A 13815-nucleotide genomic window follows, 5' to 3' on the forward strand; every position below is an offset into this window, starting at 1 on the left:
TACTCTCAATTTATCACATATTTACTAACACATGCGAAATCAAAAGTTTATGAGTTATATGCTACAATACATAATCCAATGCCTAAAAATTCATGAATTCTATTGATAAAGGTGAGGTGTTGATTCATACCCATTACTTATTCTCTCATATATTCTTAAATGGGTTTTATAATTTTATTACATGGTTTTTTTTATCCCTAATTAGTGCTCGCAGTGATAATGTGTGCACTTCACAGGCAAAAGCCATGATTTATGAACATTTTAGCCAATAGACGAAATTACCCTGTTATTGTCACAGATTTCAAACTCATTTTGCCAAACTTGCATGGATAGATAAGTCATTTTAGAGTGGGACGATTCTCAGCAGCCCAGCAAGTCACCCTTTTCAAACCCACTGCCATTCCTCGTTTACTAGACCCACTACACTTTGGACCGCCTTCTCCTCGAATTCCAACGAAAAGACCAACAAGTCCGAGACGCATCCACGTGTCTGTTTACCATTGGTTAGCTCGTCATTATCGTCAAATTACCTCAAACGCAAAAACAAAATTATATATTAAATGGGCAGATCTCCCTCTTTTCCACAAAACAGAGAACCGATAATCTCAAAGCCACCCCCAAAAGCAAAACCCTACTCTCTTCCTCTCTGTGTAAATCTGCATGCGTTAGGGTTTGAAATCAGAGGCTATGGCTACGGAGACTGCTACGAGATCGAGCTCAGCGGCCGATTCGTACATAGGGAGCTTGATAAGTTTGACTTCGAAGAGTGAGATCAGATACGAAGGCGTGCTTTACAACATCAACACCGAAGAGTCCAGTATCGGGCTCAGAAACGGTACTGCTTACTCACTTTATTTGATTTATTGTTCTCAGGATTTCGTTTCGTTCATTCTTGTTTTCTATGCCTAATTTAATTTAATCGAATTGATTAAATTGTTCATTTACTAGTTTTTTTGTTGTTGGAAAAGAATGTTTATTTACTAGTTACAGTCGTCTAGAAATTTCTTCTAAAAACTGGCCATCAGTCACGTGTGTGTATGCAAAGTATGTGATTCAGGCATTAACGTGTGCTTTGAACTGAGTATGAAAGTATGGTTTGGCGAGGAACTAATGTGGGTAAATTTCTGTGAAAATGTCCAACTCTCTGATGGTAAATGGTTTGTCTCTTCAATATATGTGATTGTAACTGGTTAATCTGATCGATTTTTGGCAAGGACTATATTTTTTGTTGTTAAAATTGTTTCATTTTGTTTTGATTGAACAATTCATATTTGGCTTCCTAGTAATTTTAGTTTCCTTGATACCACTGCTGGCATCAATAAGATATCTTGAGAAAGAAAAATCGTTTATAATTTTATTTTATTACAAAAACATTGTGTCCACAGGGTTATGGAATTTATAACAGCCCCTTGTGGTGCATGGTTATTTGTTCTTTTACTTATGGTTTAATCTCTGAACAGTATAATTGCATCCATTAATTTATGGTTCATTGTCATAATGCTGTCAAATGGTAGAAGTGGAGGGTATCAGCATGGTTAACATATATTAATCATGTATGGAAATAAAGGTTGCATATGTTAGTTGGTGTATGGTTTTGATGTCACGTTACCTTTACCTGAAGCATGAAATGTTTATGAATAGTTTATGTGCCATGGATCATAATATGCATATAATATTTGTTAAGTGCTTTTGTTGAGATATGGGTAGATGAGCTGGTGGTAATTTGTTACTTTCTACATGGCAGTACGATCTTTTGGAACAGAAGGAAGGAAAAAGGATGGACCACAAATCCCTCCGGGTGACAAAGTTTATGAGTATATACTATTCCGCGGGAGTGACATCAAGGTATGGTTTACACAGATGCCTAAGACCCTAGGACCAGAGTCTGGTCACCAAACTTTGTTTTTCAAGACATTCACAATGAGCGTTCTATATTGAGGATTGATAATTTACCAAAAAAACCTTGAATCTCCTTTGTTTTATGATTTTAAGTTATTCAATAAAGGTATTTTTCTTCAATCTTTGGCAAGGCCATTGCTTTTATTTTTATTTTAAAATTAAATTAAAATTAGAGCATATACTGTTGCAACCTTGCAATTGTTGTTGACTACTAAGGTGTGTGAAAACTTGAGTGTAAATATGGTGACTCTTGAGTTATATGATAATAATGATATAAGATAGAAAAATTAACACAAATGTCATAATCCATGATGTGGGATGTAACTCTCTGCAATGTCATCATGTCAAATTTTGGAACTTTGTAGGCTGGGATTCATATCTGGTTATATTTTCATGTAAATATCGAAGCCCTAAGTCTTTCATTATTGCTTTTGTTTACAGGATTTACAGGTTAAGTCTTCTCCACCTGTTCAGCCTACGCTACCACCTATAAACAATGATCCAGCTATTATTCAAGTAAGAGAAGGACATCTCACTTTTGTGATGCATCTAGTTAACCTCTTGTAATTCTCTCTTTCTCCCTCAAACTCTTTTCACCTTTCTTGCAGTCTCACTACTCCCGGCCCGCTCCTTCAACATCGAGCTTACCTGCTCCTGCTAGTGGATCTTTGACGGATATTAATCCTCATACTGCCCAGTTGGGACTCCCTGGTCCAAATTTCCAAGGTAGTTTGCCTTTATATCAACCTGGAGGTAATTTAGCGTCATGGGGGGCTACGCCTCCTCCTCCAAGTGCAAATGGTGGTGGGCTTGCAATGCCAATGTACTGGCAAGGATACTATGGCCCTCCAAATGGGCTTCCTCATTTACACCAGCAATCGTTGCTTCGACCACCACCTGGGCTATCAATGCCTTCTTCAATGCAGCAGCCACTGCAGTACCCCAATTTTAATGCCTCCTTACCTACTGGAACTTCAAACTTGCCTGATGTTCCGTCGCCTTTGCTTCCAGCTGCTAGTATTAGTTCTACTTCTTTATCTCAGTCAACGTTGCCAACAACTCTGCCTCCAGTGCCTTCTACAACACTAGCTTCAGAAACCTTGCCAAGCTCAATGCCTAACAAGGCACCAAGTTCTGCCCCTTCTGTAGCCACCCTTAGTGCAAATTTGCCACCTATTTCTTCTCTAACTACTTCAAGTCCAGATATAAGTACTGTTGTACCACCAATCTCTAACAAGCCTCATGCAATTTCTGGCCCAACCTTGCCTTATCAAAACATATCTCAAGCTACTTCCTCTGTTGTCGGGACATCCAGTTCTTTGCGCACGGAAACACTACTGCCTTCTTTGGTAACCCCAGGTCAGCTGTTGCAATCTGGATCTGCTGCAGTCTCTTCAACTCAATCTTTGCAAACTGCTCACAAGGATGTGGAGGTGGTCCAAGTTTCATCGTCAACCTCATCAGAACCCACAGTGCCAGTCTCGGCCGAATCTCAGCCCCCAATATTGCCATTACCACCACCTCTACGGGCTGGTCAAAAGGTGTTGTTTTGTCATACATTCATGCTCTTGTACTTGCTTGCTTTGTTTTCCCCTCCTCTTGGATGTCTATTCATATGTGGGTGGGTGCAGTAGAATATTAGATTGTTATTTAACAGGCTTATTAGACTGAATTGCTAGCATTCAGTGTAAGATGGGTGGGTTTAACTACCATACCCGATGAAAATTTCATTCATCAGCCAGCCTCTTTGTTTGAGTTTCTTTTTGTACATGTATTTACATCTCTGGGGTTGCAAATTAGATTTACGTGAAATTGCCAGCTCTAAACTAGTTTCAGGTTTTTAAATGACTGAATTGTTTAGATCTTAGAATTCGTGGTTTCTCTTATTCTCACCAACTGGATTTAGTTGAGTTGTCAGGCCAGTGGACCTGTGGTCTGATCCCACATGGTCTGGGGTTTAATATCTCAAGCTACCTATCCCTGCCTCCCAAAGATTGTAGGATTTGGTGTGGGCCCCAGTTTCGAAGCCTAGTCTGCAACGCAGGCTTGGGGGATTTCTGGGTATTAAAAAAAGATGGTATCTCTCTCTCTCTGAGGGGGAGGAATTTATTCACAAACTTGTGCTATAAAAAGGATGAAGTTATAACAATTTAGGACTTCAGTTCCGTTTTTTGTATTTCAATTATATTATCTACTCTATGATCCAACGAGTCTCTGACATTGTCCCTATCTTTTTCCCTATATGTATAAATGCATTCCCAGCCAAATGGAGCTCAATTCCAAAATCGCCATGGTTATACTTATAGGGGGCGCGAAAGAGGGCGAGGATCTGGGGTAATGTATTATTTACCTTTTTTGAATCTGAGTGACAACTTAAATTTGAGTTAAAATAAGAACTTCTTGATTGGCAATGGTTTGTCAGGGGAGTGTTTTTCAGCACTTCTGATGGCTTTTAATCTATTGTAAGATATATGTGATAAATCCAAAATTATTTACAGATAGGATTCCCCCTGATTAAATTTAATTTACTCTTACCAATTAGTCGTTGTAATACCTTTTGGGATACCTGACAGTGCCAAACAATTAACAATTTGGTTGCAGAGTTCCCGTCCAATAACAAAATTCACTGAAGATTTTGATTTCACGGCAATGAATGAGAAGTTCAATAAGGATGAGGTTTGGGGTCATCTGGGTAAGAGTAACAAACCTCACCCAAAGGACAAAGATGGAGATGGAAACGCCAGTGATGAAGATTATATTGAGGATGAAGATGATGTGGAGTTGTCGAAGGTTGAGATCAAGGTGGCTTTGGCTATCATGTTTTTCATTCATAATCTAAATGGGTTCTAGGTTAAGAAATAATCTTCTTATTACTTCTGTCATCTCATTTTGTTAAGTTTTGTGCCCCTGTGCCACAGCCCGTCTACAATAAGGATGACTTCTTTGATACCATCTCTTGCAATGCTATGAATCATGAACAGAATGGAAGAACTAGATACTCTGAGCAAATAAAGATAGATACTGAGGTAGTGTACCTTTTATTTATTTTGTATTTTTTTTGCCCATCTTAGTTTTGGAGATTTTCATGGATATGGTTGTTTGTTTGTTGGTGCAGACTTTTGGCACTTTTTCAAGGTATCGGGGTGGTCGAGGTGGCCGTGGTCCTGGGCGTGGTGGCCGTGGTCGTGGTGGTTACTATGGAAGGGGTTACGGGGGTTATGGCGGTGGCTATGTTGGAAGGGGCCGTGGCCGGGCCATGCCCACTCGTGCTCCATAGTTGCCACTTTGCCTCCTGAGAGTTAATATGGGTAAAACCCAAAGCCCGAACGGCAGCCCATCAGAACAACAAACAGATTTAGGGCTATGTTAATGTTGTGTTTTCCTTATTTATGCCTGTCCAGAAAATAAATAGAAGTTAATGCTGTTTCTGTATCAAATTGTCTTTATCTATTTCCCTGATTTGGGACTCCTTTCATTGACCTAATCAAGAAGCATCAAATTTAGTGACAGAACCTAATCAAGTTTAGTTTTTTCTCTTATCTATTAAATTTGTTGTTCTTTGAAACTCTTCACCTTATTGGCATTGGACTGAAGTTGGACTTTTGGCTTGCCATGAATGCATCAGGAAATGTTGATTTTAGAAATGGGGTGAGCGAGCTGATACTACTGGTAAAGTGATATTAGACTCGATGCGGATGGATGTATATTCCATGTTTCACGTGGCATCCTATTGCAAGCTGATTTGCGATTTGAAATTTTGGAGATTTAAGATTCTGCGATTAGGTTCGTTCTATTGTTGCTCTGCCAACTTACGAGAAACTATTCACTAACTAAACACTTTGAGGCCTCTTCCTTTCAGATGGAAATCGAATGATGAGTTTTGATGTATATGACCGTGTATTGAAAGATAACGTTATTTTTGTTGTAAAGAAAATAAGGAAATAATATTCAAAAAGTTTAATGATGATGTTGGGTAAGTCATTAAATTTGCCTCTAAATAAGCTTCCCATTATTCAGTAATACGAGGCTTCCCATTATTCGGTGGTACTTTCGTACTCTGATTATTTTATTTTTATAACAGTTTTTATTCTCTCTGAAAAAAAAAAAAAACAAACAAACAAACGTTGTTACTTCGAAGCCAGTATAACTGGCCGTACAAACTTTGCTTTGCTAAAAAGCTACTTGCATGTGGCTACCAAGACTCGCCTGGGAGGAAGAGAAGGCCTTCTTCCATGGAGCAAAGCCAAGTTATCGAAGAAGAGAACATCACCCTTCTCCCACTTAAATTGGATGCTTTCTTCTTCAATAATCTGTTCACATCTATTCACCACATTTGCCGGAATCTCGGTTCCATCGGCCATGAGGGCAGAGCTGAGCTCCTTCCCATGCATGCCGACCACCGTGTTAAACCACATTCTCCTTTCTTTTCTTCCATCAAACACCTTCGTCAGCGACCTTGGCCCCAATATTGTCTTGATTGCTCCATCTGGTAGCCACTCAACGTCCATGCCTAAAGCATTAGCCCTGCCAAATCATAATGTCTTTAACCAAATGATCTTGTAACTATGAAACCAATTTATCATGTTGTGACAAGTGATATATAGAGTAGTAAGCAAAGATCACCTTTTCTCAGCTTCTGCACGGTCTGATGTGCCAAAAGTATCCTCCCAGCCCCTACCCCTCATGGAACCTGTACTGTTCTTACTGAGAGCTGTGAAAGTGTACTTCAACCCATTTGCGTCCATTTCTTCTACGGTTTCTGGGAACTCCTTCAGCATCCTTTCCGTTACCCGGAAGCTCGGAACAAAGGGTGTTTCTCCGCCTTCTGGTGGTGGTGTCTCACAGAATAGGATCACTTTTTTCGGATATTCCTTGATCTGCAGGTTAATTAATTAGTAAAAGTAAAGGTTAAAGTTATTAAGAGGCTATTAGCAGATGCCAATAATATCATATTGGGTTAACTCTTTGGATTATAATTGAATTAATAAAGTCTAATGGAGACGGACATATTTTGGTGTAAGAATTGGGCATCAAACTGTGATCTCATAAAACAAACTAGCTTAAAAAAACTTGCAGAAAGCATGACCAAATTGAGAAGCTTATTGAGGCACTTACCAAAACCATCTCATGGTGATAGTATATGAATTCCGAAAGTGGTCCTTCATTGGCAGTCCATACTCGCTTGTGCACATGTGTTCTTGGTGCCGGCCCTACGTATCGAATATCATCCCACCCGAATGTTTCAATGATATCATTAAACTCCTCTGCATTCTGCACATTGAAACCTCTAAGCAGCACAGCGCTGTTCTTGATCAGCATCTGCTCAAACCAGTCCTTGTTCTTCTTCAGAGCCAACACAAGGCTCTCCACATCATTGCTGCTGTTGGGCTCTGGAGGCTGCAGCACCAGTGGCATGGTTTCTCCATCCACCACCTTTTGCCCTTCACACTTTCCCACTTTGAAGTCCTTCGTGAAGTGTTCCATAATTTCTCTCTCTCTCTCTCTCTCTCTGTTTTTCTTCTCTGTGTTTATGTGGTTTGCAAGCTACTTGTTATATAGCAATGGAGTTGGAATTGTCACCGGCTATTTTTAGATTCTTTCTATGTCCTGTTGCGTGACTGCTTGTAATAAGACAGTTTTTATTATTATTATTTATTGGTTTATGATTGGGGAGGTACTTCAATTTTAAGACTTTTTGTTTTTTTGTTTTTTTTAAATGCGTTATGCTAAGACAGCTACCTCAAAACAGTAGATGGGATACAAACAAGAACTAATTGGGGCACCTAGGAGGACAAGAAGATAATTACCCAAAATGAGTTGTTCTTGTTTGTATGTGACTACAAATCCAAGCTTTCCTTGTCCAATGGGGCTAGCTTCTTTAGCAAGGTAGGGTTAAACAAAAAAATGACCTATAAAAGCACAAGGACTACTTGATATTTCTTGTGTAACAGCTAGCATAGTGTAACAACGAGTTCATTTCATATTTATCAACATATGAAAAAAATTAACAAACTTCTCTGTCTTTGTTGAAGGCCTTGAAATATACGCAGTGATTAAATACTTGTGCTTTGTTTCCACAACGTTATGAGCTAAGCAAACCCGCTAACATACAGGAGCAAATTGACAAATCCTCTCTTTATTTTCAGCTTCAAAGGTCTGCAAGGCCTCTCTGTCTCTGTCCAGAAGTGACCTACTTAAGCCGGCCATTTCATCCCTGCCTATGCTCCACTTGGCAATTTTATAGGCCATAAAATAGAGAAAAACTTAGTTGCAATGGGATAACATTGTTTTGCTATTTCGGTCAATAATATTATGCCACATGACAATATTATCACTCGTGTCATAACATAATAGTGATATCAACAATAGACAATCTAGCTAACTGTTTAATTTTCTGCATATCAATAATAGACCATCTAGCTAACACATATAAAATAATTAATTAACAGACCACATTAGGGAATTTTATTTTATTGACATCGACAAAATCTCTGTGCATAAAAATCCATTGAAATGTTCTGCATCACGTGCGCAGTGGCAAAAGCTCAATAATATTTCAGAAAAAATTATTTATACTAACACCTTTTGAGATTTTCGGTTTTTTCATAAAATTCCATGAAGTTTTAGAAATTACACCAACATCACATGAGGTTTTAAATTATTTTCACAAAACTCATTTTTATTGATTTTTCATCCAAAGATTGATGATTTTATATCAAAAAAATCCTCCAAATGACAAAGTTGGCTTTTGAAATTAGATTGTTTGTCATTTGCACAAGTTTTTTTTTTTTTTTTCCAATGAAAGAGTAATGCTACACTTATCACATTTTTATTCCACATTTCTGTACCACATGATATGACATGTCTATATCACATGCCACATCAATTAAATCAATAAAGTGTATTTTAATAAAGATTAACAGTTTTTTTAAAGTATTAATAAATCATAAAAGAAAAAAAATATATTAAATAATTTTAATTAATATGACTGTTCAACTCATCTGCCACATAAAATGATATAAGAATGTGGTATACATATGTAGTAAAAGTAACATTATTTCACTAATAAAATTGGACTTCCTTAGACACGAGGCACGAGACAGATAAAACAGAGCAGAGTCAAACAACTCCGAGCAATTTAAGTGCCTCGCTCAATTCTATGAAGTTTTGTGTAGTTCGACAAAGCATCTTGATTTATTACACCCATTTAATTTTGAAAATAGATTATAAGCTAAACAAAGATTTCGTAAGAAATAAGCTTATCTAAATCTAATGGGGTACCCACCACAAAAAAACTCTCATGAAACAGTTGTAGGAAAAAAAAAACTTTTTTTCCGCATAAAGAATTCAATAAAGGAAGGAACTTTACTCAAAATGGCTAGTAGCAGAGTAGATCTAGAGCTCAGCTGTCGGTAGGCAGCTACTTGTACCACTTCTTTTTACACTGAGCTCTCATCAGAGTTTCGGTTCTGCATGCCTCAAACCAATGACCACAGTCACTTCTTCACAAGTCCCATTGCTGTTCTTTGCCAGGATCTCTGGGCTTCTAGTTGCAGTGTTGGTCCTTTTTTGGGCTTTGTCCTTCAAGTCCAGCTTCCTTCCTCGTCACTCTTCTTCCCAAGAAGACCAGGGCCTCATCGATGCAGTATGAACCTAATCCGCTCTTTCTCTTCGCATTTCTTAATTTGTTCTGCGCCGAATGAAAACCCCAGAAAGATTCTGATTTCTGGAAGCTAAGCTTGGTGGGTTGTTCTTGTTTTTACAGGCTCTTCATCCTCTGTTCATGGTCATTGGCTTTATTCTCATTAGCGGAGAAGGTAGTGTGAGAATTAGCAGGGAGTTAAAAATTGAAGCAGACCCTTTAATTGATAAAAGGAAGTATTCCTATTACTTGGGTTTTTAGTTTTATTTAGTTTTATTTTGTTTTCCCCAGCGATTCTGGTTCATAGGTGGTTGCCTGGTTCAAGGAGTTTGAAGAAATCAGTGCATTTGTGTCTTCAAGGCGTGGCCTTGGCTTCTGGGATCTTCGGGATTTGGACAAGGTTTCAAGGGAAAGATGGCATTGTGGCTAATTTCTATAGTCTGCATTCTTGGATGGGTTTGATCTGCATCCTCTTGTTTGGAGCTCAGGTTCTGTTCTTCATACTTTACTCATATTTTCTTTTGTTCAACTAATTACTGGGTTTAAGTTCAACTTTTGGAGTTCGGTGCAAGATGCTTAATGACAGAAGTCTGTCATTTCAATATTATCATGAAGCAGAGATGCTTAGTAAGCAAGTAGTAGGCCATCAATATGTATCAATCAAAATAATTCATCAAATGGGTCCAGAAAATAATTCAGCGAATGGGCCAGCAGGAAGGCAAATGGCCCAGTACTAATAATTTTGCCTTCCTTCTCCCCCCACCCAACCCAAATTAATAAATAAAATAACCCAAAAAAGAAAAGAAAAAGGAAAGTTCGATCGTGTTGTGAGGCAAGATAAGCTAATAATTTATGATGTTTATGAAGAAACAGTGACTGAGCTGATATTAGATTTCTAAATTGCAGTGGTTGATGGGTTTCCTGAGCTTCTGGCATCGAGGGGAAGTGCGCACAGTGAGGCTAAGGCTGTTGCCTTGGCACATATTCCTCGGACTCTACACTTATGGTTTGGCCGTGGCCACAGCAGAAACAGGGCTTTTGGAGAAATTGACATTCTTGCAAACACAGAGGAATGTGTCTAAACACAGTCCAGAGTCCATGGTTGTAAATAGTTTAGGTCTCGGGCTGGCATTGGTCAGCGGCATTGTAATATTGGCTGCAGTTTCACCCAAGTACGAAGCCCTTCAAACTAAACCCATTTACTCAACACATACCAAAAAATGCTCGTCTTCCTAATAAATTTTGTTTGTTGTTTTGGTTTTTTTACTGTTCTTGTGATCTTTGTAATAATACAATCTGGGTTAATGTGATGTTATGTTAATTAACAAGAAAGTAGACAAGGCTGGCCGATGCTAATTATGTTTTCAGCCTTAAATATAAGGTGAACTTAAAAATAACCAATCACAGTTCAGCCTGAAAACATTTTGGGGGTTGGGAGAGAGGACAAAACGAATCTGGCATGGTTGACAAAAACCTTTTCAAGCAGGAAAATGGAAATGGCAAGCTCACCATTATAACTGTTACAAAAACACAGGAAACTATTATTAGGTTGGGTTTCTTCTAGCAACTAGCTAGTGATGAATTTCCTCTTCTCATTTATGAAAAGAGTGGAAACATACAATTTTTAATAAAGAGAATGCAAATAGACAAAAAAAGAGTAAGAAAATCAACTCTATATATATAAAAGTTATTATCTCATCCGTCCGTAAGAAGCCACTGTAAACAGGGAGAAAATGAAAAAAGGGTAGTAGAACGTAGGATAATAGCTTCCTGACATCCACAGAGAGAATTCCTGTATATTGTTCTAAAACTGGAGGAAATTGAAGAGAGAGAATTAGGAAATTGAGATATGGAAAGTAGGGAATGTTTTCTCTTCTCATTGTCTGTTTCTTACAAGTAGGGGGAAACCTTATTTATAGGCATTTGGGCTCCACATTTACAACACTCTCCCTTGGAGACCACAAATGATACGGAATATGCCTCGTTAAAAATCTTGCCAGTAAAAACCCAGTGGGACAAAAAAAACTGGTCAAAGGGAAAAAGAGTACATAATCATGTGTAACATAAAATTCTATGTATATTGACGCGCGTGCGACACTGCCTCGTTAAAACCTTGCCAAGAAAAACCCAGTGGGATAAAAACCTGGACGAAGGAAAAAGAGTACAGTGTTTGAAGATCTTTATTGATAGCACGCTTCCCCTGATGCTTGGCAAAATATCTTTAAGTCATACTGTTGATCACCTTTCTGAATATCGTAGTTGACACTACTTCTGTGAGTCAATCTTGAGCGACACTGCCTCGTTAAAACCTTATTAGGAAAAATCCAGTGGGATAAAAACCTGGATGAAAGAAAAAGAGTACAGTGTATGAAGGTCTTTATTAAAACCACGCTCCCCCTGATGAATATCTCCCCCTGAAAACTTCATAACTAGCTTTTTCCAGTAAGCGACCATAGAGATTTCCAGAGTCCGCATATCTAATAACACTTGGGCTATTTGTAAGTTCACTCAAAAATATGCCCGTATATGGTGTTATGCTGAGATTGCATCAAATATGCCTCATATCATCCCAAAATGATGGTGATGAAGTTGAGCTCTATCTGGAAAATACGATGTACGTCCAATATACTTCCGGAAAATCCTTAAAGTGTCCAACGGATAATCCTCATAAAAAATGCTTCAATACTTTCTTAGTATAAGCAAAAAAGTCTCATTTGGCACAACACTCGATCGTTAGGTCGAGACAAATATTTCTTGAACTCTTCAGAAGCTTTAATGTGTTGCAAACACATTATAATCAATGTACTTACTGAGGCAATTTATGCACATTAGTATTGAGTACAGATTTTGTGCTTCAGGCACATGTCCTTCAGGGACTTGCTTCATGCAATTTCAATCCTTTCAAGGATTTTGTTTAAAAGGGATTAAACTTTATGACACATTATATAGCTTTTACCCAGCTATTTATACATCTTTAGGGAATCGCTTCTGGCGATATGCTCCATGCATTCAATAACTCTTAAAGATAACATGTTGGTCTCTGTAAATGTGCAATAAGGGGGCACAATTGAATCTGTAAATATGGAGAAAACCCAACATTCCTTGTTTCTGCCAGAAACATTGTGTCATACAAAGTAGATATATTCCCTTTTATTCTGAACACCCAAGTATAAATTTCAGTATTAACTTCTTTTGGGGTTCGTACTGTGGGTTTGTTCTTTCACGTTCATTCTCATCTATAATGGAATTACCTCATTCCATTTTGGCCAATGATATTGTCGACATTTAATAACTGAACGTGGTTCCAATCAACACAGCCCATTGATGATTTGAGTAGCTACTCCAAAACCAAAAATTGTCATTCATCAATTCATGATCTCATCATTCACATTTGCACGTGCATGCATCAATTATAAGCATTTCTTTGCTTTTGGGTACCCAAGCCACTTCATGGGGCTTTTATTATGTGAGAATGTGGATTATAACCTCCAATGGAGCGTTATTTTATAGTAGGGCGTGGATAATCTCTATTTAGGGAGTTGGAACATTTAGAACCCATATATCTGTCATGCTGCAGGCATGCCACAGATTAATACATACATGTCAATTAATTTCTGGGACTTTAACCCATACAATTTGCTACGCATTAGGCGTGCACAATATCAATATTGACATGTCAAAGGATTGTCCTTTCAGGACTTCAATCCACATCATTTGCTACGCAACATGCGTGCATCACATTGATTACTGTTATACCCATATTCTGTTCTTATGAGACTTTAATCTGTGCAGTGTATTATTAATGTATCCAACTTGCAATCTGTAAAATTTGCATTAATAATTCATGGATACATACAAACCATTCTTTTGGAACAGACTTATCTCCCCATTTGGTTACCTTTCAAGATAAAATATCAAATAAGTATATAAGCATATAATAACACAAATATTGCTTACATCCTTAGGTGGGAGAAACTTTTCTCAAGTATCATTCAAGCTCGTATCGGCCCAGTAAATATAATGTAGCGCTTGATAATCTAGTTATATCATGCAAGAGCAAAATCACAACTCTTTTCTCTGTCAAAAACAAATAACCCTCAGAGTTAGGATCACTCCATGGATTCTTTCTTCAGATGTTCATTCTAAAGAAATAAAATCTTTTATGAACAGAGAGTTACAAAAGAGAAAAAATGCAAAAAAATTGTGATATTGATTGCAGAGAAGTAAGCAATCAGGGAAGGAGCTGGTGGGAGCAGACAACAGCTCTCATATCT

The 13815-nt window shown here is 37.9% G+C and overlaps 3 protein-coding genes across 4 annotated transcripts; 2 read left to right on the forward strand and 1 right to left on the reverse strand.

Annotated features, from left to right (window-relative positions):
• On the forward strand, nucleotides 571-5447 carry LOC18793421 (protein decapping 5). 2 transcript variants are annotated; one of them, XM_020567353.1, is made up of 8 exons: nucleotides 571-835; nucleotides 1745-1845; nucleotides 2341-2415; nucleotides 2508-3440; nucleotides 4162-4233; nucleotides 4501-4689; nucleotides 4818-4925; nucleotides 5015-5447. In XM_020567353.1, the coding sequence occupies exons 1-8, from the start codon at nucleotides 688-690 to the stop codon at nucleotides 5174-5176; spliced, it is 1788 nt and encodes a 595-aa protein (XP_020422942.1). In that variant the 5' UTR covers nucleotides 571-687; the 3' UTR covers nucleotides 5177-5447. The 2 variants fall into 2 exon arrangements, with proteins under 2 accessions (XP_020422942.1, XP_020422934.1); XM_020567345.1 differs by having other exon boundaries at nucleotides 572-835; nucleotides 4501-4701; nucleotides 5015-5438.
• On the reverse strand, nucleotides 5281-7481 carry LOC18789238 (clavaminate synthase-like protein At3g21360). The gene is made up of 3 exons (XM_007222650.2): nucleotides 7015-7481; nucleotides 6523-6776; nucleotides 5281-6423 (listed from the first exon to the last, which is right to left on the reverse strand). Exons 1-3 carry the CDS (start codon nucleotides 7381-7383, stop codon nucleotides 6078-6080), a joined length of 969 nt encoding a protein of 322 aa, XP_007222712.1. The 5' UTR covers nucleotides 7384-7481; the 3' UTR covers nucleotides 5281-6077.
• Nucleotides 9178-10851, forward strand: LOC18789193 (probable transmembrane ascorbate ferrireductase 4). The gene is made up of 4 exons (XM_007223695.2): nucleotides 9178-9544; nucleotides 9665-9716; nucleotides 9833-10029; nucleotides 10448-10851. Exons 1-4 carry the CDS (start codon nucleotides 9386-9388, stop codon nucleotides 10775-10777), a joined length of 738 nt encoding a protein of 245 aa, XP_007223757.1. The 5' UTR covers nucleotides 9178-9385; the 3' UTR covers nucleotides 10778-10851.

This window comes from Prunus persica, chromosome G1 (assembly GCF_000346465.2).
Source record: "Prunus persica cultivar Lovell chromosome G1, Prunus_persica_NCBIv2, whole genome shotgun sequence".
In the NCBI taxonomy this organism is placed as follows: domain Eukaryota; kingdom Viridiplantae; phylum Streptophyta; class Magnoliopsida; order Rosales; family Rosaceae; genus Prunus; species Prunus persica.